The sequence below is a fragment of the Clarias gariepinus genome, chromosome 8 (assembly GCF_024256425.1).
Source record: "Clarias gariepinus isolate MV-2021 ecotype Netherlands chromosome 8, CGAR_prim_01v2, whole genome shotgun sequence".
NCBI lineage: Eukaryota > Metazoa > Chordata > Actinopteri > Siluriformes > Clariidae > Clarias > Clarias gariepinus.
The window spans coordinates 35468026-35495745 of NC_071107.1; the positions used below are offsets into that span (position 1 = coordinate 35468026).

At 38.3% G+C, this 27720-nt stretch overlaps 2 protein-coding genes across 6 annotated transcripts; one reads left to right on the top strand and one right to left on the bottom strand.

The window, feature by feature from the left end:
- LOC128528697 (4-galactosyl-N-acetylglucosaminide 3-alpha-L-fucosyltransferase 9-like) lies at nucleotides 1-21699 on the bottom strand. 5 transcript variants are annotated; one of them, XM_053501733.1, is made up of 4 exons: nucleotides 21164-21699; nucleotides 13550-14162; nucleotides 3183-3375; nucleotides 1-1477 (listed from the first exon to the last, which is right to left on the bottom strand). In XM_053501733.1, the coding sequence occupies exon 4, from the start codon at nucleotides 1466-1468 to the stop codon at nucleotides 338-340; it is 1131 nt and encodes a 376-aa protein (XP_053357708.1). In that variant the 5' UTR covers nucleotides 1469-1477; nucleotides 3183-3375; nucleotides 13550-14162; nucleotides 21164-21699; the 3' UTR covers nucleotides 1-337. The 5 variants fall into 5 exon arrangements, with proteins under 5 accessions (XP_053357708.1, XP_053357710.1, XP_053357707.1 ...); XM_053501735.1 differs by lacking the exon at nucleotides 13550-14162 and having other exon boundaries at nucleotides 21446-21699; XM_053501732.1 differs by lacking the exon at nucleotides 13550-14162.
- sh2d4ba (SH2 domain containing 4Ba) lies at nucleotides 14791-27494 on the top strand. Its single transcript, XM_053501738.1, has 8 exons — nucleotides 14791-15593; nucleotides 16961-17120; nucleotides 17240-17387; nucleotides 18262-18400; nucleotides 18621-18915; nucleotides 24419-24546; nucleotides 26384-26604; nucleotides 27229-27494. Exons 1-8 carry the CDS (start codon nucleotides 15350-15352, stop codon nucleotides 27319-27321), a joined length of 1428 nt encoding a protein of 475 aa, XP_053357713.1. The 5' UTR covers nucleotides 14791-15349; the 3' UTR covers nucleotides 27322-27494.
- Nucleotides 27495-27720: the final 226 nt, after the last annotated feature.

Here is a 27720-nt window from a genome sequence, read left to right on the forward strand (position 1 = left end):
TTTTAAAACCTGTAGCTACATGTATGATAAAGCAACTGTCATACTTTTTTTTTTCACAAATGTTATGTTTTCAAATTATGTTGCAAAAGCAATACTTCATAAATTAATTGTAAACAAGAAAACAGTGTGGATAATAAAGAATATTTTACATTCACTTAACCAAATGATTGCAGAGATGACAGGTACGTTGTTAAAATGACAGCATGTTCTATGACACTTTAAGTTATCAGAATAAAGCATGTTATTAATGTTGTATTCAGGAATCATTGCCGATATACAAAGGAATCAAGGAACAGTGCTAAAGGTTTATAATGATATCAAATGTTCAAGTTTTTCTCTATGAAAAATACCACTTGTAGATGTCATGTGCAACTTTATACTCTTTGTGCCTACTAATATATTCACATGCATGACAGATATATATGACAAACTCTTGATTCCAAACGGTAAGTTGCGGAGTTGCGGACACATGTTTTCTCCAATCAAAGTAGTGTCTGTAGGCTTCATCATCTTTGTCTAGCGCAAGCAGATGATTAGCCAGTGCTTCAGCATTAGGAAAGTCATCAATATGAATGAAGGAACTACCCGGAGAAAAGTCTTCATAATTTTGTCTCGGTGGCCCGAGGACGACAGGGACGGTCCCAGCTGCGAGAGGACCGTTTAATTTTTCCGTGATGTAATCCTTGTGGACAGAATTCTCAAAAGCGAGATAGAACTTACAGCTAGCCATAACTGGGAAGTAGTCTTCATCTCTCAAGCGTGACCCAGTCATGCGTCCAAAAATAGTCACAGTGATGTACTTCTTTAACTCGTTGTAGTATTTCATTCTGGTCCCTATTCCTGTATGCGTTGCCATGTTGGACACGAACCAGCAGAGGAGTTTGTCTTTCTTTGGGATTACAATGTCATTTGGCTTTTTGCTGACCGTGAGTGGATACCTCACAGAAATGTCAGCATCACGCCTGTAGCTTAACGTGAGGTTAAAGAGGTTCTCGATACCTGGTACCTTTGGCGTGTTGGTCGGTGATTCTACATGGAGCCAGATCCATCTTTGAAAAGGGGGACGAGGAGATGGTGGAAGGTTCGACAAATCCCAGCTGATGGCTTTGTGGAAAATTAGGACTGCATCCGCTTCGTTGTAAAGGTTTCTGTCATCGGTTAAATGGCAGCCGTCGATGTTGTATATTTTTTTACAGTCACCATAGTCCCACTTGTAGTTTTCAGGCAAGAACCACAGCAGCAGAATGGGCTTTTCGGGAGGCTCAGGAGGCTGCTCCGGCTGAACTTGTGCCGCAGAAACAGGTTTAGAGACATTCAGATCCTTGATAAAGTCAGTCTTAAAAGGAGGAATTTCAGGTGCACATCTTGTTGAGGAATACTGAAAAAATAACAAGCAAGAGAAGATTCCTCCGAGCCAACATGTGGCTACCAGGCAAAGCTGTTGATATTTAGATGTGTAAAACATCATCTCAAATACCTGGAAAAAAAAAAAAAAATAACAGATAGTAGTTGTTATAAAAGATTTTACATTAATTTACAGAAGAGCACTTTAAAGTTGGCAAGTTCTTTTGAATTAATTAAAATTTTGTTGACGGTCTTAACATGCTTAAAAAATCATGGAAATCAGCACACAGGTTGGAATCTGCTTGCCTGAGAGTCTGGGCCCTTCACTGGAGATTTTTATGCATAGCTCATACACACGTGCATGTAAACATGTAGAACCTGGTACCTGGATTCCATTGAGTTGAACAGTTCTCACTATACATGATGTCATAGGTGCAACCCAACAAAACAACAAAAAGTCAGTTTTTTTGGGTTGTTTGCAAAATGCATGGAATTGATTTTAATACCCTCCTAGGGGATCTGTATGATCATTATCAAACTGGGCCCCATTTGATCTCAAATAATTGATGATGGCAAATTCCTGAGGGAGGGAGGGCAAGGACGGAGGGAAGGAAGAAAGGAAGGGAGGAAGGAAGGATTGATTTCACTGACCCCCTCTAAAGCCCTGCGTCGGGGCTCTTATCATTAAAACATCTAAACAGGCTCTCCATAGCGCGCCACGTAACAGGAACATGTTATTCTCCTATGACCTTGTGAAGAAGTGCTAAGAAGACACTCTCCTATCTTGTGTGGTCTTATTGTGCATTTGTCCCTGAAGTTGTTTCTATTGAAGGTGGGTATTTTCCAGTAAAGTACGAGAGGCCTTCAAGTCAAACTGGGACTTTTGATTGTGCAGAACAACCGAACATTATTATTATTATGCGAGTAAAACTTGCTTTGTTTCTCCAGACACCTTCATTCACAAGAAATTTCGTCACAAAGTCCCGGTTTGACTTAAACCCCCCTTTTACTACCATTTTTGTTTGTGAATCGTGCTTTACTGTTCTCTCTCTAACACAAAAGAAAAAACAGAGAACATAAGCGTAACGTATTTAAAAATAACAGCCCAACCAATGGAACTAAGATCAAGAAATGTAAAAACAAACAAATAACACATAACCCCAAAATGAAAAGATAATACGCAAATCAGATACTACAGTAAGACTATGCCAATTTATTAAATTAATTCTTTATTGATTTTTTTTTTCCATTTAAACATGTGGCCTTCATATCAATCAGCCTTAAGCCAGTGAGACTTCCTCGAGCGCTTCATTATTTTCAGTATCCAGCCTTAATTATTTTCACAAATTATTTAATTTTATCTCAGATCTAACATAGTGATTACATGCTTTGAACTATTCAATCCAGTCGAGAAATATCATCTTAAATAATCTGATATGTTTAGCAAAGTGTGAAAAAAGAGAAGCTCCTTTAAAGTTAAGCACTAAGCATGACTGGAACAAGTCCAGTCGCGCAGGTTTCTCCAGCGCTCCCTTAGAAATTACGTAAATCTACTGTGTAAATACTAAGGCATACCAACATATGCTGATGTATGATATAAATGAATCACTCTTCACTTAATGAAACAACTGTCTCAATTATTTAGAAATCAACCTAATAATCACACTTGCCCTCATATTAAAAAAAAAAACAAAAAACATTATATATATCTTAGTTCTAGATATTAAAAATAAGTTTTTTAGGTATTGTGAAAATTTTACAAGGTCCATTTTTAACCAAACCGAGAAATATATGATATATATATATAAATCTTTTACGTTTCAACAAGTGCAGCTTACCCCTCCTCTGTCCCGGACCTTCTCATGAGTTTTCTGGCGGTTGTGCTTCCTCCACTGGCTTTCGGTAGCTTCTGGTAGTAGATTTCTTCACACAGCCGCTTCCCCAGAAGTCAATCAGCTTACCGTCACGCCCTACCTGATGTCATCAGGCAAATCTGATACTGGACCTTGAGCTGTTTGAGTTCACCTCCGCCTGAAGACAGAAACAATCAGATTTGCAGCACAAACATCTGTTAGCTGAGTACACAAAGAGCAGTTCAGCGTCTCTTGACTAGTCAAACCTGAATTTCCTTAGCTTTCATACCCCAGTTATGGGTCTTTTTGTCTGAAATACAGGCTCTAATATAGACATACTGTAATAACGACTAAATCTCTATGTCTCTTAAACATTAAGCGAAAAGAAACGATATAGTAACTTCCTGTTTTTTTCACACTTTTTTTTAAGCCTCTTACATGGTTTCGTTGTGACACCCTCCTCCACAATGAAACTGCGTTTCTGAGCTAAAATCTCACAGATGAACCATAACCGCCTCTCCTGTATAGTCACAAGTAAATGCACAGCAATGTGAGTGAGGTCGCAGACCTGTCTACTAAACGTATAACCTTAACTCTGGGCACTGAGAATGTGTCAGAGATTGTCATTTGAAGTCTAGAGTTTTATGAGCCATTCGAAAACGCATGTTTTTTTAGAAGATGATATAAATGAAGCTTACCCAAAAGGGTTTCCTGGTGAACGAGAGAGAATAAGAAAGAGGAAGCAGGAAGGTGACAACAGAGACTCCTCCCCTTCAACCCGTCAGCCAGTATCTTGTTACACGTACACTCATACACACATACACACTCCACCTGTAACCTTTGTTTTAACATGTTCTCTAGACTATGTAAGCCTTTAGTTTGATTTTTCATGCACGTCATCAAGCCAAAAAGAAATTGTGATAAGGAAATAATTACTATAAGTAATCATCCTTTGGAAGACTCTTTAAAATAAGCTGGTTCTTCCAGGATTCTTGTTTTTTCTTTTTTTTTCTTTTTTACAAACAGCCTTTTGGGCGTTTCTCATGAAGATTGGCACACAGGTTGAAATCTTCTTCCATTAAGATGCCCGTAGATTACTAATGGCCAGCAGATTGCCATTAGAACTAAACACACACTTCATCCCACAGTACACAAACATTGACCAGTCCAAGCACCTGCGGAATTATGATCCCCACCAACCTCTGCCAAACAATGCAAATGAAGATGCAAAAATGCGATAGGATTTCTGATATCTCAAAGCCAGGACAATGCCTTAAACTTATGCTAAAAAGTGGCTAATAACTTTCTCTGTGATATCATATTAAGTGACATCACATTGAGTGACATCAGTATCTGGTTCTTTTTGGAGGTCTTAACAGGCTTAAAAGTCACACAGGTTGTATGTATGTTGCGCACAGCTGGCGATGGCACAGGTACTCATTGTTGCTTGCAACTATATTTTCTATTTAGTTTGTGTGGTTTTTTTTACTTCAAATGTTGTTATAGGTTTTTCTTTAGGACTTTATTATTGAGTCAGTACTAAAACATTTCTTGGTTTGAAACATTAGAATTCCACCTTAAGTAACAGCTATATAAAAATGCCAGAAAAGAACGCAGCATATTACTGTATGTAAGCAGCCACTTTTAAGCTCCAGAAGACTAAATGGAAGCTGATGGGTTTTGCACGTAAAAAAGAAGCCGGTGCGTCAGTCATCTGAAGGATTGTGGGTGGTAAAACTAGTAGGTAATCCTGCAAATTATTATAAATTGGAGGACATAAAATTTTATCTTGTCCAGATTTTCTCACAACTGAAGTTAAACCTGCGCCATCAATGAAAATAAAAATGTAAAGAAGAGGAGACGTCATGAGTGGTTTGTGCCAGATTATGTCAAAGCACCTAGCGCTTTTTGGACAATTAGATCATGTCAATGATCAACCAATAGACATGTCAACCAACAGACCCAATCAACCTGATAGATTACCGTGTATACACAAAGTGGGAGGAAGACACAGAAACAAGAAGGTATGAAAACTGTCCAAACCTGCCTATACAGTATATCTGCCTATATATATCAGCTGTGGCGACCGACCCCTCACCAGGAGCATACATATATGCTTGAATGTAATTGTCTACTACTGGATGTCATAATTATATATTTGTTTTTTTATTCAGGATTTCCATAAAAGAAAAAAAAATTGGGAAAACTATACTACATACCATAATATAGCACATTATTACCACAGTACCACACACATTACCATGGAACCAATGTACTGTAGGTACTGTGGTTGTATGATGGTACAGTATGTACCACAATGACTACCATAGTTCAGCAGATATTGTATTTAGTATGATATGATACCACATAATTGTTTGTAATAAGAGGAGTTTCAGGATACTGTATGGTATTTAATTGATGTTAAATACAGTGTAACCATAGATCACGAGCTAGTTCGTTCCTGAAGCAGGCTCGTATTCCAAAACACTCGTAAACCAAATTTAATTTTCCCATATGAAATAATGGAAACTCTAATTATTTGTTCCACAGCCCAAAAAAATAATTACATAAAAAAAAATTCATACAAAATATAAAGTAAAAATAAAACAAATTACCCTGCACTTTACCTAAAAAGAGTAAAAATAAATCCTGACAGATAAGTGTTTACGTTTATGCGCGCAGGCGCTGTGTGTGTGTGTGTGGTTCTGTCGTTATGTGTGTGTGCGTAATTTGACACCGTGCCGGTTCACAAACACACCCAGCAGGGAAGATGATTACCCACAATTCTGCAGTGCAAGAGAGAGAAATGTACCACATGCACATGTACCATTGTACCAAAGTATATACCATGTTAGAACCATGTACCGTAGTATGGTTTGTGTACTAATGTACTGTCAAAAATACCATGGTACAGGTACAGTATCAGGGGATCTTTGTCATGGTGAAATATCCCATGAGTCATATGAAATCATTGTTAGTTTCCTCATGCCAAGGAAGAATGATGTAAAATGTAATATTCAGATAAGTTTTTCTGAACAAAGAAATTTTGTTTTATTAGCACTTTTGGTTAAATCGTTTTTTGTGGCGCTGCCTTAGAGCAACCTTACCTTCAGCACCTATTAAGGATGTTTGTCTAAGAAGTCCTGTTTCTGCGTAAACGTTCACACGTTACCTATTTGTGATGGCATTCTACTATATTTATACAGCCGTAACATTTAGAAATAGATTTCACCTGTCAAGGAGTGATGAACGTTGTACAGTGAGAATCTGAGCCACAAATTAGGATGGGTTGGAGCATCTTTACAATGGTCTATTTCGAGTTTTCCTGGGGCACCGCTAGGGTGTTGATCATGTGGCAGCACGTAATGTACACAGACTTGCAGATACAGTACATGTCAAGAACTTCAGGTCAAGATCATTCTTTTGATTGTGAAAAGCTGCTTTGAGACAATGACAATTGTTTAAAGCGCTATACAAATGAAATTTTATTGAATTGAATTAGATGTATCTACCAATCATCAGGATGGAAAAAAAAAAAACATCTTAGTGACTTTGATCATGGCATGGGTGTTGGTACCAGATGAGCTGGTTTGAGTGTTGAAGAAACTGCAAATCTCTTGGGATTTTTTACACAAAACTAGTCTCTAGAGTTTCAATGGAACGATGCAAAAAACAAAGAATATCAAGTAAGTGACAGTTTTGGGTTGAATAAGCGAGGTCTTAGATTAAAGGCCAGAGTTGAGCTCCTAGGAAGGATACAATAACTCAAATCATCATAAAGATGCTGTTTCAAACCACGTTAGATTTTGTTGAATGAAAGTTTAAGCAGGGTGCAATGACCCAATCTCCTAATGATACTGATCCCTTTGGTACGTTCTTAGTATAGACTGTTTTTACTGTATCTTAATTAATTTCTTTTTTTCTTTATTTGTTTGTTATAAAAGATAGAATCTCCTTTAAGAAATATAATTCAAACAAAGTGCAGTAGATTTCTACCTCTCCCATGGGCACATCCTTCCCAAAATTAGAAGTCCACACTATGTTGTAAAAGACTATAAACGCTTTTGTGATTCTTGTACCCAATTTGGATTATTAGTCATCAATACTTACCGTATGTTTTCCTTTTATTTGTGCATAAGAAAAGACAATGTTTCTTCTTCCTTTGCCCTTCTCGAATTCTCAAAGAAAAAACTTTGATCCTAAAATTCTAATAACTTTCCCTAGATCAGTGCATTATGGACATTATACACATACATGCTATATTGTTTCTATATTAACAAACGTTGATATAGTGCAAACGAGTTGACATTTTTGGTTCTGAGAATGAAATGAAGGGTGTGGATGTTTAGATAAACAGGAGCCAGGAGAAAAAAAGAAGAGAAAAAAAACATGTGGCTTTTGTTTTGTGTAACTACATTCCTGCAGAACGTGCTTATTATGTTATAATAATAAAGTGTCTATTATTTATTCCTCTTTATTAGTTTTTATAGTAGTAACAACATGGGTAGGAAAAAATAAATGCCATGTTCTTTGCTCATTTATCCATTTTCAGCTTTTCTATAATACATTCTATTATTATTAATATTATTATTATTATTATTATTATAATGCACCCCATTGATATACTGTAGAAGTTGTAAAAAAACTATATATATATATATATATATATATATATATATATATATATTCTAAATAATTTATGTTTTTTTACAGAAAAAATTTAAATGGTGAGTAATGTAGTTTTAAGTGAATAAGACATTGGACTGTTGATCTGAAGGTCCCAGGTTCAAACTACCACCAAGTTGCCCCAGTTGGGCCCTTAACCCCTCAACTGCTTGGATGTATAATGAAATACAAATGTAAGTTGCTCTGGATAAGAGCGTCTCCCAAACTAAATGAAAGTGTCACATGTCGTAAATGTGCAATCATATCTATCTAACTGTAAACACAACTGTCACGACCAAACCCTGTTTAGTGCTGGAAATACCTGTATTTGTATTTAATGTAGTCCAAACAGCTGCGAAAATGTGTCTCTTAATTTTGCCAGGCTTAGGAAGGTCAATGTCTCGCTTTAGATAGACCAGTGTGCACCACACACGCACAACTCGAAACTAGAAAGCCAGCTATTTCAATTTTTGTCTTAGTCTTAGTCCTGGGATAAATGTCCCTGTTAGTTTTTATCTTATTTAGTCAATCTTATACTATTTTTGTTTTAGTCAAGTTTTAGTCAACTAAAGGTCTGGGCATTTTAGTCTAGCTTCAGTCTATAAATGCATAACATTTAGCGATAAGGTCAAAATATTATCAATTAACCCTACAGTCAATTTAGTCTAGCCAAAATAATTTTTTTTTAAGTTTTTCGCATGCTGATTTTGTCACTGTTCACTGATACTGTTCATTATCTCATCTTGGGGAAAAAGGTCATCAACAAAAGAATGCTGAAAAATATTCGTTGAGGAATTTCCCCAAGACGATGACGAGACATTACGGGTATCAGTAAACAGTGAGAGTGACGAAATCAGCATGCGATATTGTTGACGAAAAAAATAAAGTAACACTAAACACTATGTCGATAATTTAAAAAGCCTAGCAACGCCTCCATTTCCACTGCTGAGTTAGAAGAGCTACGCTGTGCCCGCCTCCACCCCACTATATATGTGCCTTGAACACACTATATACTGTAATCTCTGCTTTTCCCCCCACTTCATCACTTCACCTAGCAGAATATAGTAGAGTCTCAAGGCCAACAGTTACAGGAACTGCTAGTTTTGCTAAGAACCGCTTAGAAAGGAATCTCCTTATACACACATCCTTCAGAATCAACATACATGCTCAAGGAATTGCCTTGTCCACCTTCAGCAGTTTTACCTGTCCTACAGGTACACCCCAATAGTGAGGAACATCTGGGCTTAATGATGAGGCTTTTTCACCACACCCTGACTCATTATTCTTCTGCATTGTATGTTTCTACTCATACCACAGTGTCAGGTTGCACGTTGTTTTTATTGTCATTTCCTCATTGTATACCTTGGGCTTCAGCGGCTTTTTTATATTTGTTGTGCACTTTTTTTCATTTTGCACCTTTCTGTCAGGAACGTTTAAGCCATTTTGAGTTTAATGGTTTATATAGAAATGTAGAACATTAAAAAAATTCTTTTTTCTTGAGCAATACATAGGGAGTAGAAAAAGAGAGAGGAAAACCTTTTAAAAACAAAAACAAATCAGAAAAACGATTGACCAATAAAGGAGTTCCTGGAAGGCCGGTGTTTCAGATGTAAAGCAGGTCATGGCTCCAGCATTCTGAGAAAACCGTCTTTCTACCTTGATGGTATCTAAGCACTAGTGAAACACTGGGATAAGTGCATTAGGGGGTTATACAGAGAAATGAAGGAAGATTTTACTTTCATAAATGTCTTCTTTAATCTGGCACAGTTAAAAGTCCCATTTTGACTTAAATATCCGTTGTATAGAACTGATTAACATTTAATTGACAAAATCTGTAATGCCCACATCTGTATGCAATAATGAAAGTGAATGCTACATGCCTACAAAACACGTAAAACAAGTATAAAGAAGTAATACGTAAGTAAATAAATAACACACTGGGTCACAGTTACGTTTGTTTGGTTCAGGTCGGCTAAAATTGTCTGAAACAATGGGGGAAACCGTCTCCATAGAGCTGGCAGCACACAAATATATAAAATGGCTAGCTGTATGCAAATGTTAAGATTCCCTCAAACCTCCAAACCTGTTCCAGCATGACACTCAAGTTAATCTCCTTCCTTCTATACACATGATGTGTTACCATTACATGTGTAGAAGGGTATCACATTATTGTAGAAGGTTGTAGGTTCAACCTATAGGTTCACTTACTGTATGCAGGTTCAAGAGTTTTGGTCCGCAAAAGATTCCAAATGCACCACATATTTAAACCTTTAAGCTTTACCCTCAGTACTGACCTGAATTTACCATTCAAATCGGTTCCAGCAATTATGTCACTCACAGTGAGCGTCTCCATTCCTAGGCACAATTACAGCACCAGCCATAACAAGAACCTAAACTAATCATATGCTCTCATACATTCATATATCTGGTAGTGACATTCCGACATTTAATAAACAGCTACAGTATGTTTTTTTTTTTTAAATAAGCAAGCAAAAAATGACAATATTTCCCTTCATTATGTACCATTCTAAGATCCTAGCAAAAAAAAGAATTATGAAAAGACATTTGCATGGCACCCACAAGCATGATCAAAGCCAGAAATGTGCTTCAGGTCATAGGAGAGTATATGATTATAGTTAATGTTCTTTTTATTAGCAATATATACTGTATATAAATATATATAATATATAAAAACAAGTGTTTTAAGCTGCTTACTCATGAGTCAAGGTTAGGTTTAGCTTGTAGGTGTTTCCCCATTCTTCTTGCACAATTGTATGCGGTCTTTGTTGCCATATTTTGCACTTCATAATGCACCAAACATCTGGAGCGGGCAGGCCCGTCCACCCATACTCTGTGTTTAGTTGCCATAAATGTGTAATCTAAGCAGAATATATTGCTATATGCTCCTAAAAGAACATATTTAACATATAAAAGAACACCACAGCTGTCGTTTCCAAAAGGTATTTGAAATGTTGACTCGTCAGACTCGTCAGGCAAGTTTCCAGTGTGCCCCTATCCGTCTCAATTGAGACAGAGCCATGAGCAGTCTCTCACATTCCTTAACAATATTGATGTATTCTTTCCTTAAGCCTTAAGTTGCTTTTATACATGCAGTGACAAATGGTGTTGATGGAGAAGGATCTACCAAAGTGTTTCCTAGACTACACCATGATATCCTCTGCAGAAGCGAGATGGTTTTTAGGACAGTGATGTCAGATGGGTTCAGAGTTCATACATAATTAATTACAAGTGTTTTTTCTGCCCTGCCCTTTACGCATTGAAATTTTATGGGGGTTTTGGGGTTTTTTTTTCTTGTGATGATATTGTGTACTAGGTATTGAGGAATGTTATCCGGAAAGTACTGGATCATTTGCTGATGCATATGTTGGCAAATCAGCGAGCCGCGCCCCATCCTTGCTCTAAAAGGACTTGGCCTTTCTTTGAAACTCCTTGCATACTATAGTATAACATAATTGTTTTACTTATTTACCAGCACTTGTTTCTCATGACCTTGCAGTTTCTACATTTCATTTTGTTATTACTGGTGGTATTTTGGAGGGTGTTGTAGCCACCAGATTTAAAATCAATGCATATTTTCAACACACAATTAATTTCACATGGTAAAGCTTCATACAGTATAATGTATTGTCATTGGGTTTTTTTATGTTTTTTTTTTTTTTTTTTTTTTTTAATAGTACAAGGTAGTGACAACTCCATTTTGTTTTTATTGCCAATTTCCATCTATTTTGAATTATGGTTGCACATTATGACATGAGCCATTAGAATAACCAGATAATGTTATTTAAATGGACTGAAGCTTTCAGGACAATTTGTGACAAATGATATGTGTTTTAGGCATGTTTGTGTTAAAAAAGGTGACAATACTAAGAATGTGAGCTTTTCAGTTTCAATTCAAACAAAACAAAAAACTGTAAAACAGCGGCAGCAGTAAGTAAAGGTTGTCAGCTGTTTGTTGAGCTTAAATGGTTGCCATTTGTTTCATTGTTGTATATGTCAATATTAGTCAATGTATATGACCTGTTTACTATTTGTCTTCATATTAGCATTGTTAATTGTTTTATTTCAAGACTGGTTTGGAGACATATGTACAAATGTTGAGATTGTAACCAGAGGAGGACAGCTTGGTGGCTTAATGGTTAACACTGTCAACCTGCACCTTTATGGTTGCTAAGCAGGTCCTTTGTATGGTCCCCCCACCCCCATGCTTGACGGCTTGGTCTTCTGAGTAGACCGATTGGTATTTCCAAACTGTTCACAGCATACGATTGGGTGTGCTATTTCCTTGTTCCCTGTGTTGGGTTGGCCATGCCCTGGGCCCTAAATTCCCTGAAATAGGCCCTCCCTGACCCTAAACAAAAGGACAAGCCGTTCAGATAATGTGTATACATTAGGGCGTAGATCCTAAGTTTCGTCTAGACTTGGCAGGGAAAATGGATTCTTGGTGTTGTCAAGATAATTACCTTGGTGTTGCTAGAAATGCCTGGGGAAATTGTGCTAGAGGGAGGTGTTTTTGCTTACACATTTTCTTGCACAAAAAGTAAAAAAGTTATCTCATCTAATTACATGTCTGTCGTCATTGGTGGGTGGACAGCAAGGAACATGGCTATGGAGCGCAAAAGCCCTTTAATAGAATGTAAGTATGCATACTAGATGTGTGAACCATGTCATTACATTATGTTTCATGCAGAATAATTCATTAAAAAGTTATTTTGGTAATTAGATTGCCTACTATTAATAGTCGCAAGAATTTCTAAGCTGGCGAGCACCATGCTGTTGTGTTGCGTTCTCATCGCCCTTGCTCATGGCTGTGTATTTTACAGTCTTGTTTATTCCCCTGAGAATGACCGTCACCGTGAAGACGAGAGCCGGCCAAATGAATGCTCCATAGCCCAAAAAGCCAAAATCGCTATCTTTCCATTTGCCGTAAGCTTTTGCTTTTTATAAGATCATCAGTCCTGCCATGGAAGATCCTGTCATGCATCCCAATCAAATCTTAAAATTTGTTTCAACTGTAATATTTAGGAACAAACGGGAGTGAAGGTCTCCTCTGTCAGAAATAAAGCATTCGTTATTGTCCATGTTGTTCCTGCTGTTTTAATTCCATGGTCAGAAAAGTATGGGACACAGAAACGTGTCGGATCTTCACACTGAAGGAGTTCCCAGGGGCTATTTGGTCAAAGCAAATATTGACTAGGGAGGGGTTGTTATCTGAGACTTTTTACAGGAGCACATATCCCTAGGGTATGAACCTTTAAGCATTACAACTAATTAAAAAAGGAAAAAGATTACCAGTAGTTGTAAGATCTTTGTTTTTCTGAGTTGAATTCTCGAAGTATTTCTACGTCTATTTCTACGTCCCTATTTTTTCCATTAGTTTTTCTATCCTGCCCGTTAACAGTTTATTTGCCTACAGTATGACAATGCAAATCGGAGGCCCATATTTCTTTTACCAGTTGTTATAAGCTGATCTAGTAATAAAATCATCACAGGTTCATGAAACTTGACCCAACTTTAGACTTAGATCACAAAACCTGGCTTAAACCTGGGGAAACAAAACGTCTGCCTTGTCTTTTTGTTCAGTAGTCTAAGAAGACCAATCTGCAGTCTCTTTTGATGTCTGACACTTTTGTTTAAGTCGTCTTATTTCTATGCTGCTGAAAATTCACCTGCTTAGTAGCTAATGGAAATGCACATCATTCTTCGGCAACCTGAAGCGTTCAGATGGAGGCGAACTGTAGCTCTCATGTGTTTCTCACACAGACCTAAAATGACAGGCTCACAAAATAAAAACGTTTCACATCAGATACACACTGCCCCCTGTCTTTCGCAGGGCCTGAATAGACACACACACACACACGCACATGCACACAAACACCTCTGATTAGACATAAGTTTTTTGGCCCATAAAATCTATAATTATCCAGGTGTTCTGTTTACATAAACGATCCAATTTTACTGTTTACATAAAACAGCCCTGCATTGTCTATACCACTTATCCTGTGTGGCGTCATGGGGAGCCTGGAGCCAATTCCAGGGCACAAGGTGATGGGTGCCAATACATTGCACACACAATCTCACACACCGCATTACACACTATGGGCAAAAAATCGGAATCGTAAATCAAGTCGTGTCTGAAAGTTGCACATCAGCTCCTGCTTCAAAAAAAAAAAAGGACACGAGGATCAACTCCAGAATCACTTTTCAATTCTTGTGTTTGACAGATGAGCAGGTTATACAACAATCGTTCAAATTGGATTCACTTTATATGTGGTCGATAACCTGAAATGAAAATCGCAAAGAAAGGGGTACATCACTACTTCTGATAAAATAACAATGGAATAAAATGTGAACGAGTACAAGAACAAAATAATTTAAATAATCTTAACTGTTAAAGCAACAGTTCATACCATCATGTTACACTTTTTGGGAATGCAGAGACTACATTTAAACAACAAGTATAGCACAACATAAGTTACTGTGAGTGCGCACATCAGCACCCTGTCCAGCGGTGTCCCCCACCTTGTGTCTCTGTGACCCTGTCCGGGATTTTTCAGGATAGAAATTGAGTATAGAATTCTACATATACTAATAATAAAATATATTCTAATAATTATTCTAATAATTCACTGTTTTTGTTTTAATTTATTGGACTTTTGTTATGCTATTATTATTATTATTATTATTATTATTATATAGTACATTATACATAAAATGGTTTATATACTTTATAATATATAATATTGTATATGTATATAACGCAGACACTTGTATCATTAAATTAATCTAACTTAAATTAAATTATCCTTATAATTACTTTTTTTTAGCTTTATTACATTTAACATTTACTGTACATTACCTGGCTCCACCATCCACCAAGCTCCCCATCTCAATTACAACACACACACACACACACACACACAGATCCGGTTACTCAGATCTTTCCCTTTACTGGTGTTTCTTGACTGGAGCCTCTAAGCCTGAGCAGTGTGCCTGTACCTGTCCACCTGTAGGGTGCCTTCCATTTGACAAATTCCTTTTAGTTTCATCTTAAAGCATATTAAAGTCACCCTCAGACCAAGAGCACTTATCATGAAGGCGCGACATCATGGCGGGGGGTCACTGGTTTCACTAAGGTCCACCTGGCTCCTCTCCAAACCTTGGTGACACAGCGGGACAGCTAACAGACGAGACAGCGAGGGGTTTGAAAAATCCTAAACACCCGCAGCATGACGGCTACGAAGAAGGAGTGACGACTTCAGCAAAATATCCCAGGTGCGTTAAACCAGTCCTCTGACTATAGGTTTTATTTAGAGTTGGAAACAACATTAGAATGTCAGGTTGTCACTGATTAATTTCCGATAACTGCACAGCCCTGGGTTTTATTCCTAGAATTGGACGAAGCTCTTGAATAACTGATCCTATTTTAAACATCATGTCGTGTTTCGAACCTTGTCTGTGTGTTGTTTATGTCATTTTTTAATAGCTCCTCTTCATCTTTTCCTGTTGTGGAGTGCCTGAGGTCAAAGGTCAGGATGATGCAACGTATCCTCCACAACATGTACGTGGAGCCGGACCTCCTCGCCGAGCTGAGCGAAGAACAAAAGCAGATCCTTTTCTATAAGATCCGGCAAGAGCAGGTGCGGCGCTGGATGGAGCGAGAGGCGCAAGGGGAAAGCTCCGAGAAGAACTCGGCTCCATCGTTGAGGCAGGGTGAGAACACTCAGCTCCATAAAGTCCTCAAAGATCACTCACTAAGCGGGATGAAGGATTCAATAAGCCAGTTATTTAGCTGTGTGTCGTAGAACAATGAGGACGATTCAAATTTTTGGGTGCCAGTTTGGTGTAATGTTCACCAGCTATGGTATTCTGGTTAAAGGTCCTATGGCTCATCCTTGTCTTGGAATCATTTAAGGGTTAAGCTGTGTGTGATGTAGTATTTGTCAAAGCAAATTGTTTCCTGCTTAGAAAGTATTCTAATTAACGTCACTTCAGAAAGTCATGAACTTTCAAGGAATGCACAAACATGCTACATTGATTAGTCGGACATGTGACCCTTTCATCCAGCCACCTCATGTCAAGTGTTCTATTATACAGGGTGTGTAAAAAGTAAGCAAGCATTAAAATTACTAATACATTTTACTAATACAAATTCATTGAAGTATTTTGATTAAAGTGAATCATCTTCTTGCATTGTTCACCGAGCCTTTGGTCGCCAGTTGCAAAGAAAAAGGTCCTATTATCTCTGGACTTAGTGTTGAGTTCCTTCCTTTCACTGTACGATGTACGATCTCTGAACAAGAACAATGGAATTCCACACTTCACAGCGTGCTGCAATCTTATCTCATTCCTGAACAGTGAAGCTGTCGGTCATGTTGTTTTTTGTTGTATGTGCTTCAATGCCTGTACTATTGACATGGGAAATATGAAATCCTTTTACATTATGACTCCCGCGATACTACAAGTTCTTTAGCTATTAAATTCTGGCTCGTTAAATTTTACCCAACCTGTACATAATTCTCTGCCTAGCACACTACCCTCTTTATTATGCAGATATAAAAATAGTAGTAATAATAATAAAAATTAAAATAGTACTTGATCCCACTCACTCACTCGTTATATATACCGCTTTATCTTGTATACAGGATCACAGATGAACTACAGCCTATCCCAAAAGACTTAGGGCACACTAGACAGGGTGCCAATCCATGGCATAGGACACTTATTACCGTGTATTGTATTTTTAACCCTCAGAGTTAAATTTTATTTTTGGCAATTTAATCTGAGAAAGCTACGGATGATAGCAAAGTGCACTTTGGAACCAGGGGACTCGAGGTAATCATTTTTCAGCATCACCTACATACTTTATAGCTCAACACTGAGATCTTGTCCATCAATGATTTAGGGCTCGGTTATGAGGTCATCTTAAGAAAATATTAAAGGGCTTGTTTGTCTGACAGGTTTGCCCATGTGTTCTGAAAATGCCATTAAACTTTGAATCGCTTTCAAGCCTGGTCTTGGACTGCTGAGTGAGTGCCAAGCTATCGTTGTGTGAAATGATCATTCGATGATGTCCTCAGGGGAGAGAAAACACATTCAGTGGCTCCATGGCCTTGATGGTGAGGTGTGGGTGTGGATCATGGGTGAAGCTCCTGGGGACAGACCTTATGGGCAGATCATCAAAGAGCTGATGGAGGAGAAAGCACGGAGGCAGGCCCAACTAGAAGCTCAAGAGCTGTGGTAAGTATCTCTATGGAAGAGCAGCGTGTCGAGGGAACAGATCTAGGGAGAAGCGCCTTTATTTATAAGAGGAAAAGAATATTAGCATGTAACATTCTGAAAATTCTGTTGCCCGTAAGGCGAAAAAAGGAAGCAGAGATCAAGCAGAAGTTCAGGGACGCCATCGCTAAAGAGAAGGCGCGTCTGGTAGCTGGGAAATGGAAAGAGGAAGCTGAGGACAGAAAGGCAGCAAAGCAAGAAGAAGAACGCATACAGAAAGAGCTAAAGGTACTGTATCAACCAGTCGAAACCAGTTTTAACACAAGTTTGGCTTCATTTTTCTACATTCTAAAACATTATAGTATATTAGTGGCTCAATGGTGGATGTTTTGCCTGCCATGTGGAAGGCCTGGGTTCGATTCCCAGCCGGTGCCAGGCCCGGATTAAAATGGGGGGGGGGTTATGTCCTGCGTAAGAACAGTATTGTGTCAAGTGCATTTGCGAGACCCATCAGGCACCATCATGAAACTGGCTCTCATGAAGACCTTCTCTTTATCTGGTTAATATCTAAATCTATAACTGAATCTAAATTATACTTCACCTTAACCCTTAATAGCCTAAAGCTTTTATGGCTTTTTTACAACCTAAAAGTTTATTTTCACTTTGGCAAACTCAATCTGAGAGTGTAAATAAGAAAGTGCTCTGAGGAGCCAGGGTAGGTGAAGTAATCTTTTTTTGATTTTTCAGCATCACCTACATCCTTTATGGATCCCCACTGAGGCCGTGTGCATCAATGATTCAGCGCTCAGTAACGGGATCTTCTTAAGACAATATAAAAGGACTTGTTTGTTTTGCCTCTGTGATCGGATTAGACTTTAAACATTAAACTGATTTTTCAAACGGTGTGCGAGATTTCCTGAATTATCGCCAAAAGACGTTGTACGGGTCAACATGCTAGCATTTAGCTATGTAGCATTATTTATCATCACATTATAACCACCTCACCTAATTATATCAGGACTTAAGCATAGACATCATGATGCTGACGCACTGATAGCATTAATAAAAGATTACTTCCTAAAATTAGCATGCCTTTGTATGCGAACCCATTATGTCATGGAAATGTGTCACGAAATATGAAGGAACTTTGTCTTGTGTGCAGAAGCGTGAGGAAGAAGAGAGGCTGAAGGGAGAGCAAGAGGTTCGGTGTGCTGAGGAGAAGCGAGTGAAAGAGCTGTACATGTCGCTGCAGCAGGAACAGAAACAAAGTGAACAGGATGACAAGCGGTGGGAAGAACAGCGTGAGTACCTTCTAGCAAGTATCTACATATAGTTTTTTTTTTACCTTTCAGATTTGTTTGTTCACTTTTTCCCTCTTGTGCAGTTAGTAAGCTGACTTACTTTCTCTTTAATATTAAAACTATTTCTCAATCCTGAGCCTGTGCAGCTGCTGTGTCCTTTTCACCCTCGATTAATCAGTACTATGAAATCCAGCACCATGTACGAATCTCCCCCCCACAGTGCAGCGCTCCAAGGCGGCAGATGAGGAGATGATGAGGAGGGCACGCTGGGCGAGGGATGAATATAAGCGGCAGTCCATCCGAGCCCTGGAGAAAGGCCATTTCAAGCAGCAAATCCCCGTCAGCAGGAGACACAGCGCGCTAGGAATTGAGCCGTCAGACAAATCACAGGATAAAGTCTCGCCCTGTGGCAGAGAACATGCTCGACCCGGCCTCCAGCCTGCGGATCCTCCGCTCTACCGCCGAAGACAGAGCCGCAAATACAGCAGCCCTGCGGTGCAGCCCCTGATGGACAGGTGACTCTACTCTTTATTTTGTGCGTGTGTGTGTGTGTGTGTGTGTGTGTGGGTGGGTGAATGACATTCCGAAATGAAGTGAAAATATACTGCTCCAAAAATTCATTTGAACCTTACATACTACGCATACTAACGGTGTTCGAGTCAAACCAGGACTACTGTATCTGTTCCTTTCATTTTTTTGAGTGGGATTACACCTGAATGAGATCAAGATGTTTTTTTTCTCTCTTTTTTTCAGTCTTTATATAAAAACTAAAAAAACAAAACAACACAGCTCATCATATTACAGAGAAACCACAAAGTTATGTTTTAGCTTTATGTCTGACTGTCCCAGGAGACTCCCTCCATCCATGCTAAATAAACAACTACTTAGAAAACAAAACTTCCCCATAAGTTTTTTTCAGCATTTTTCATTTAGTTTTATAATCATTAAATAATAATTTCCTTTGATGTTAGTTCGCATGTAGTGACACGCCCAAAACTCCATAAAAGGGCATGTGCACAAACAGCTGAAAGCACAAAACTAAAGGCTTTGACAAGCAGTAATCAGAAGGAACAATAAAAATATTTAAAGTTATAATAATAATATTAATAATAATTAAAAGCAAGCTTTAGATTTTTCATCAGGTCAAGGGTTTGTTTAGTGTCTTTAGCAACGTGCATTTTACCATTTCGTTTGTAAATTCTTTGCATTATTTATCAAATAGATTTACAAATAAATGTTGGCTATCTTTATTTGAATTATTTTTTAATTAGTGTCATTAAGAAAAACCTCTTTTGACAATATGCTCTCGGTCTGGATAAGGATGGATGAGGGTGAACAAGGATGTCTAAAAGCTGTACATGTAACAGAAACGTATAATAAAGGGGGAAAAAGAAGCGGGTTAAGCACACAGCACATTCTAGCACATTTCATTAAAAAAGGCCAGAAACCAATATGGCGTTATTCGTTATCAGTTGTAGCCCAGGGGTTAAGGTGTTGCACCACTGATAGGAAGGTCAACGGTTCAACCTGCTGGCACCAGCAACATGTCACCAGTTGGGCCCTTAAACAAGACTCTCGAGCCTCAACTGCTTAGATGTGTAAGAGGATAACGTCTAAGTCCCTTCAGGAAAGGGCGTCTGCCAAATAGGTATAAGTTACATACAGTACATACAGTAAATAGAAACGTGATCAAGTTTCTTCTTTGTTGGAAATTTACACACATGCGATACAAATATACTGTATGTGGGTGTATGAGAGTGTGTGTAGGTGTGTGTGAATGTATGCAAGTATGGGTACGGGGAGTATCTGAGTAGGTGTGTTTGTGTGTGTGTGTGTGTGTGTGTGTGTGTGTGTGTGTGTGTGTGTGTAATGCTTACTAACTAACGCTACCTTCACACTCTCTAAATCACTATGAGCTCAGGAGCCGACCAAAATTAAAATCACATCTTGTTCAGTGTGATGTCACTGAACAAGATGTGGCTTAATATGATGTCCCACAGAAAGTTAATAACCACATTTCGGCATAAGTTTAACGCATCATCACAGCTGACCCGTTTGAGATATCAAAAATCCCTCAAGAATTATAGTGTTTAGATCACATAGCAGTGTGGTCCCTAGGAGGAGTTTATCAAATGCCCTCAGATGCATTTTGGCAAACAACACGAAATAACTGACTTCCTGTTGAGTTTCATGCAATGTGAATGTTGTTCGGCTCAATGAGCTCAGGCATCCTAATGACAGCAGATTCTAACTGAGAGATTTTCAGGAGTTTCTGACTATGTTAAGACCCCAAAAAGCCCAAAATGGTGGTGGTGGTGGGGTTGATCCTTAGGAAAACAATAGGGCCCTTTACACACTATGACGACATATTGACATACTGTACTGCTGATGTCATAGTGCTTGAGCCCTAAAACCCCATTAATTGACACTTTTATGGACGTGAGACCTTTTGAGTGTCTTAAGAGAACATCTTACATTAACAAAAATGGTGGGTTGGAACATGTGCACCTTCGCCAATGATACACTGAGCCCAAATAATGTTTCCAGTCGAATTTTGATTAAGAACCATTTCACAAGAGAGTCTGTCTCGCATGCAATTACAGCTTAGTTCAAAGTTTAAAAGTGAGTCTTTGAAACTACTGCAATGAAGCATTCAATGCATATCACTTGCTGGAATGAAGCAACATATAAAAAAACGTGTGTTCAATGCTTTTCTCGTGTCCCCTTTAACGTGCTACAAATAATATAACTGGATCTCAGTACCTTAATCTCCGGATGGTTGCTTGAGAGGAGTCACTGGCTAAAGCTGATGGATGGCAGGTCACCGATGAAATAGCACACAGCAACAAAAAGACGAGTATTCACGTCCCAGCTTGTCTGAAGGACAAGACAACTACAGGGGACGCGGGAATCAACTCTGGAATCACTTTTAATTCTTGTGTCTGACAGCTTTGCGGGTCACACAGTACATCATAGTTACATCATAGTAGATACTGGAGATGGCGATTCTCTGTCACAGATGGTGCTTGTATGTTGATTCTGTACCTTTGCTCCATTAGTGATCGTGAGGTGATGCATACTGTGATGTCATCCTCTGATCGTGTCACAGTTGTTCCCTGTCGAGTGACTCCAGCTCCAACCCTGGTGTCAGTAAACTTCTCCTCCACACGATGCCTGCAGGCCCCTTTGACACAATCTGAAGTTCCACTGCACGGCAGATTCACTGCAAATACTACACGCAGCGTTACACTTCAGTGGCGTTCTCAGATACATACTTAGTCACTTTCACTTTCTGAAGTGCCAAGGTCCCAAACCCAGGGAAGGTCCCAAATGGGAGGGGTGCGTCAGGAAGGGCACCCCTCCCATTTTGGGACCGGATAAAGTAGGAGGGGTGCATCAGGAAGGGCATCCTGTGTTGTGTCGAAGTTGGTTCCGCGATCATGATACGTTTTCTTACACCCACCCCCCCCTGTTAAAACGGCACACATGAGAGCCGCAGTAACAGTCTCAGACATGTGGGAAGTTATTTACGTAGAAAGCAGAGTGTAAACAGTATCTGATGGTGACATTTCTGTCCATCGGGATGTGTTCCCTTTGCTATAATGAACATATTTAAAGAATAAAACTCACTTGTGGTGTGAAAACAAATCCGTAGCAACGGTGTGATAGGTGTGGGAACATCTTTACTTAGAAATTATGAGGAAAACAGTACAGTATCTGACAGTGACAATGCACAATGAGTCAGGAAATGAGTCAGCAGTAACACTGGTGAGATTTCGTCTAATATTTCTTCTCAAACATGTCTTTTCAGTAAAGTGGAGCAAAACCATAATGCGACAATAGAGACCTGTCAGGTACAGTTTCGAGACAATAATAATAATAATAATAATAATAATAATTTTTAAAAATAGCATAAATAAATCATGGGTTTAGTGTACCAGTAATTAAAAACACAAAACAACGCAAGTCATGATAAGTTTTGTTTCTAGGGCGCGTGAAATTTGCTGTCTTTTTTCATTTTTTTAGGGATTAAAAAACGATAACCATGTCAATTTTGGCCTTTACCGCGCTCCGTAGAAGCGCACTGGGACGCGCATAACCTCTCGCGCGGATGAGCCTCCCTAGTAATGCGCGCTCCCTGCGCCGTTTTGACGGGGGTGGGGCTAAGAAGACGCACTTACTGTACCTACTTTGCCACAAAACCGGCGTGCAAGGCTTGTGTGTCCACGGGAAGTTCGAATCATTTTAGTGACTCGGTTCTTTGAATCTCGTTCATCAAAATGAACAAATCTTTTTTTTTTAGTCATTTCGTTCATTTGATCAGAAATAAATTAAAATGTTTCGTTTTCAATACAAATACCCCCAATATGTCTACATTATTTATCAGTTTTTGCAACAGAACTATTGGCAATCTTAATGGCCCTGCAGTGGACAGAAGAAAAGTGAATGAATAACGTAGTTATTGCATCTGATAGTTACTCAGCACTGGAAAGCATAAAATCTGGCAGATCATCTTTTAGGATGGATATAATTAATGAAAAATTCCATAAATTGTATAATATAAACCTTATGGGTATATTAATTCAACTTATTTGGGTTCCTGCTCATGTTGGTGTGGTAGGAAATGAAAAAGTGGATGCTCTGGCTAAACAAACGTTAAAATTAAAGCAGATTGATTTACAAGTTCCATTAAGTAAAGCAGAAGCTAAAGTGTTCATTAGGAAATATGCACAATCGGTATGGCAGGTACACTGGGATGGTATCGAAACAGGAAGACACTTATATAATATTCAACAACAAGCTGGTGCTGCGAGGAGAGCGAGAGCAGGAACAGAAATGAAGAGAATATAATAACCCGTTTGAGAATAGGTCACACAGGATTGAATAATACACTGTTTAAAATTAACAAGCACCCAACTGGGGAATGTAATCACTGTAGTCAGCAAGAGACAGTTGAACATGTAATACTTCACTGCAGGAAATACAACAATGAAAGACATCACCTTAGTCACTAATTGAAGCTAAGCATAAAGATTTTTCAATAACAGGTATACTAAAGGAAAAAGCCATATATGATAGTATTATTAAGTTTATTAAAGAAACGAAATTAAGTAAAATATTTTAGACAGGTTTATTTTTTTTTTTTTGTCCCCCATATATCGTATTAAATTAATCATATAAGCATGTATCCTGTCCGCACTCCAGTCCAGTCGGTGGCGGTAATGACCCTATAAGTTGGTTTGCCAACCGCCAATAAACACCACCGAAGAAGAAGAAGAATAAGACTTATCGTTCAATACTGTTTCCTGTATATAACATACGGAGGTTTTGCGATGCTTTGCGCATGCGCACCCAATAGAAAATTAACGAATCACTCTCCGAGACGACTCGTTTATCTGAGTCATGTTAAAGATTCTTTCAAAAAAAAAAAAAAAAAAAAAACGACCCATCACTGGTGTCCACTGTGGCGACCCATTACAGGGAGCAGCTGATACAACTTGCCGTTAGCAAACAGGCGCTAACTGGCTAAACTTGTTACCAGTTAAAAGTAGCCACCTTAATGAAACAAGCTCTCAGCTCACTTACTTTTAAAGTTTTCACTTACTAACGCCGTTTTATCTTGTTTACTTTTTTCTCTCTCTTTCATGACATGCACTCTTTTTCAAAAAAATAAATAAAGCTTCTGACCAGCTCTTTCTCTCTTGACTCTCCCACCAATCACAGCTTAATCACAAGTAGCCTGCATACCTCTCAAAATAAAATCCTCTAACTGGAGCCTTTGTTACACCCAGCATTAGGAGATTAGGAGGGTGGGGTCAGGGGTAGCTCAGTGGTTAAGGCGTTGGTTTGGGGTTTGAAAGGTTCTAGGTTCAAATCCCACAACCACCCTGTTGCCCCCCCCATTGGGACCCTGAGCAACACCCTTAATCATCAACTGTTCAGATTCATAATGAGATATAAAAGTAAGTCACTCTGGATAAGGATGTCTACTAAATGTTATGACATTCTCTTCTGTAGCCCTGCATGGGTCCGTGCTCCTCGGCCCAGCTCTAGAGAATCAATCGTACTTTGGTTTTCTGAGGACCAGAAGCCGAAAAATGCCGGATACGAGCGGACGAGCAACACCATCGCGCCGTGGTTTCGAGGTGATCTACAGAAGCTCACTGGTGTGCTTTATTGTGTGACGTTTTAAGCAGAGCTTGAAATCACTCTCACTTTGACTTAATTCAGAATGTTAATAATTACACAATAAAAAATAAAAAAAACTGTGGCTGTACATTTGTAGTACTTTTACAGGCAGTACGCTAAACTCATGCTAACTTTCTGACCTTCTGCTCATACAATCTCTCCTGATCCAACAGTAAAATAAAAACCAGCCATACTTCTTTTGTAAACCGAGCCTTCCGGGTGGAGAGCAGCTGTGTAGTGAGGTGTGTGCGTGTGTGTGTGCGTGTGTGTGTGAGTTAGAGAAATGACAGGGATTCTTAAATAATTCAGCTCTTTCTCCAGGCTAATTACTGGCTTCGTCCTGCCGCTTTTGTCTCATGACGGCTCAAAGGATGTAATTCTTGTTTAAAAGATAGAAAAAATTAACTCCAGAGTGTGTGAAATGCCATCAGAACACACAGCCCAAGGCGTTCCTTTCTTACCTTAACTAAGAGCCATCTAGATAAGGATACATACACACCGAGATACATCAATCCCTGAGTTGAGGGTTCGAGTTACACCAACGCCTGCTTCACATGATGTACATTTGAGACAAGGTAACTAGAGACCTGGCCATGATGCGCTCGGATCCCATGTCAGGAAAGAGATGAGAATTATAGTGTGTAGACTTATTTTATGTAGTTTAGCCATATTTGGTTGGGATTTATTCTCTTACCAAATGCTAACTATAGATATCTGTAATAAAATATTTGTTTTTTTTATTACTTTATATCAGTCGGTTTAAGGGACCAATTTTTTTTTCAGTAAAGGAGAAACAAATGCAAATAAAGAAAAATCTGTGAAATTTGTAAAATCGATGGAAAAACTATCGCTATGAATTATTTTATAAGGGTTTTCACTTTCCTGTAAAATTCAGAATTCTTTGGAAATAGAATAAAATGTAATCGTAATACGATTGAGTCTGTCAAAGAATTTAAAATATCATAAATAATTGTTTTCGTTCTGTCATTCTCCGACCTTTATTTACACTTTTTGCACGTTTGTATTTCTCAAAATAATTTCCAAATTTTCCAACAATTTCACTTAAATTTGTTTGTTGTTTGTCAAATTCACAACTTGTGACAACTCCTACTTGTTTTTTATTTCATGCTTTTTTTATGTTTTAAAATCTTTTCACTTGTAAGATAGTTATTTTGTTTGTTTCACCTTGTTTGGTTTGTTTTTTATCTTTGTTTAAAGATTTTTTTTTCATCAAATGTTTTGTATGTTTTCTCAAAATAATTTCGCAAAATTTCAATCATTTTTAAAAGTTATTTCAGTTTTTGTTTATGTTGTTAATTTGTTTGTTGTTTGTTTGCCTAACTTGTTTTTTTTTTCTTTTCTTTTTTTCTTAGCTTATTTTTATTCAGATTTTTTTTTTTGGTGCATGGTTTATAAATACCCATTTAAAAAAACATTATTTTTTAAATTCTTTCGTGTCCTTTTGGTTTGGGTGGTTAGTTAGTTAGTTAGTTGGTTGGTTGGTTGGTTTGTCGATTGATTATTGCTGTTGTTGTGGTTGTGAATGTCATCACCGAGGTCTCCAACGGACCCAGGCACTCAGGTTAAATGTTACTTACAAACTGATGCCTGATTTTAAGATTAATAAACCAAAAGCCAGCACCTCCTGAAAAAACTCCTTAATGATTATACATTTAAAAGTTTTTTCCTCATTATACAAAAGTCATGTGACTAAAGTTAAAACAAATGTTAAAACAATGTCCTAAGTTTATTGTTGTTGCCATCGTTGTTTGCCCATACTTTTTACCTTTACAGGAATAATCACACGGGAGGAGTCGGAGAAATTACTGATGGATGAAGCTGAAGGCTCCTTCCTGGTACGAGTGAGTGAGAGGATTTGGGGTTACACACTGTCGTATCGCACGGCCACTGGCTTTAAACACTTCCTGATCGATGCTTCGGGGGATTATTACAGTTTTCTAGGAGTGGACCAGAACCGCCACGCCACTCTCGCTGATCTCATCGACTTTCACAAGGTGGGCTAACAGAAGAGATTCCCTTTAACGTTGCTTGAAGAGAATCCGCCATGAGTAAGCTCCTCGTTGGCCCCAATGTCTCCACTATTTATCTTTTTTTCTCTTGTGCTGTGGAATTGTGGGTAATCGTCTCCCATGCTCAGGGGTGTCATCAGGGAGGTTCCTTGTTAAGTTTCCCGATGGAGCAGTGTTTCCGTTTGTGTGTGTGTGTTTGTGAATGTCATCCCACACAGTAGCCCTCGTTCCTCTCAAATAAGAGGGGAGAGAGAGCTATTGTAAAGACGAGAGGAGGTAGGGAGTCATTCCTTCAGCTTCACACACATGCACACACATACACAGCGTGTCCAAGGTTCCACTTTAATTATTTATTTTTTTTTAATTGTCTCGTATTTTTTATTGTTGTTTATTGTTATATGATAAAAAAATTAAGTTTGTCACTTTCTCTTCATTATGTTCCATAAGGAAAAATGGAGACAGCTGTTTCCTTGATTTGTTTTGCTAATTGTTGAGATTACGCATAAAGTTGAGAAATCTTTTACACAATCACTGTGTTATGATAAACTCAGAAGAGACCATCAGGTTAAAAAGTAAACTTGAGATTTAATAAATGCTCTTGCGTTTCAGGAGGAGGTCATTACCACCACTGGAAAGGAGCTGTTAAAGGAGGCATGCAGGCGCACTACGCCCCCTGGAGACTACGGAGGACTTTTTTCATAACTGCTAAATTTCCTCTGCACTTCCACAGTCATTCTTAATGAACTGTTTGAGATGTTGTATTGGAAGTGGAAAGCGATCTCTTGAGAAGTTTGGGGAAAATAATTATTATAAATACACAGACACAGAAGTTTGACCCTCTAGAGATTTAGGCCGTTAGCAGCAAAAAAACAAACAAACAAAAAAAAAAAACGCAAACTTAATGCCGAGTAAAGAATTTACACAGAACTGGATCCCCAGACCAAAATTTAGCAAGTAACATAAAATCAACATTTAAAAAAAAGCACAGAAATGATGTGTTCCTCATCTTAGCAAAACATGTTTCTCATGGCATGATGTGTTTTCTTTGCAATTTGCCAAACACTTATAATGTTTTTGTTTGCTTATTAAAAAGCAACACAG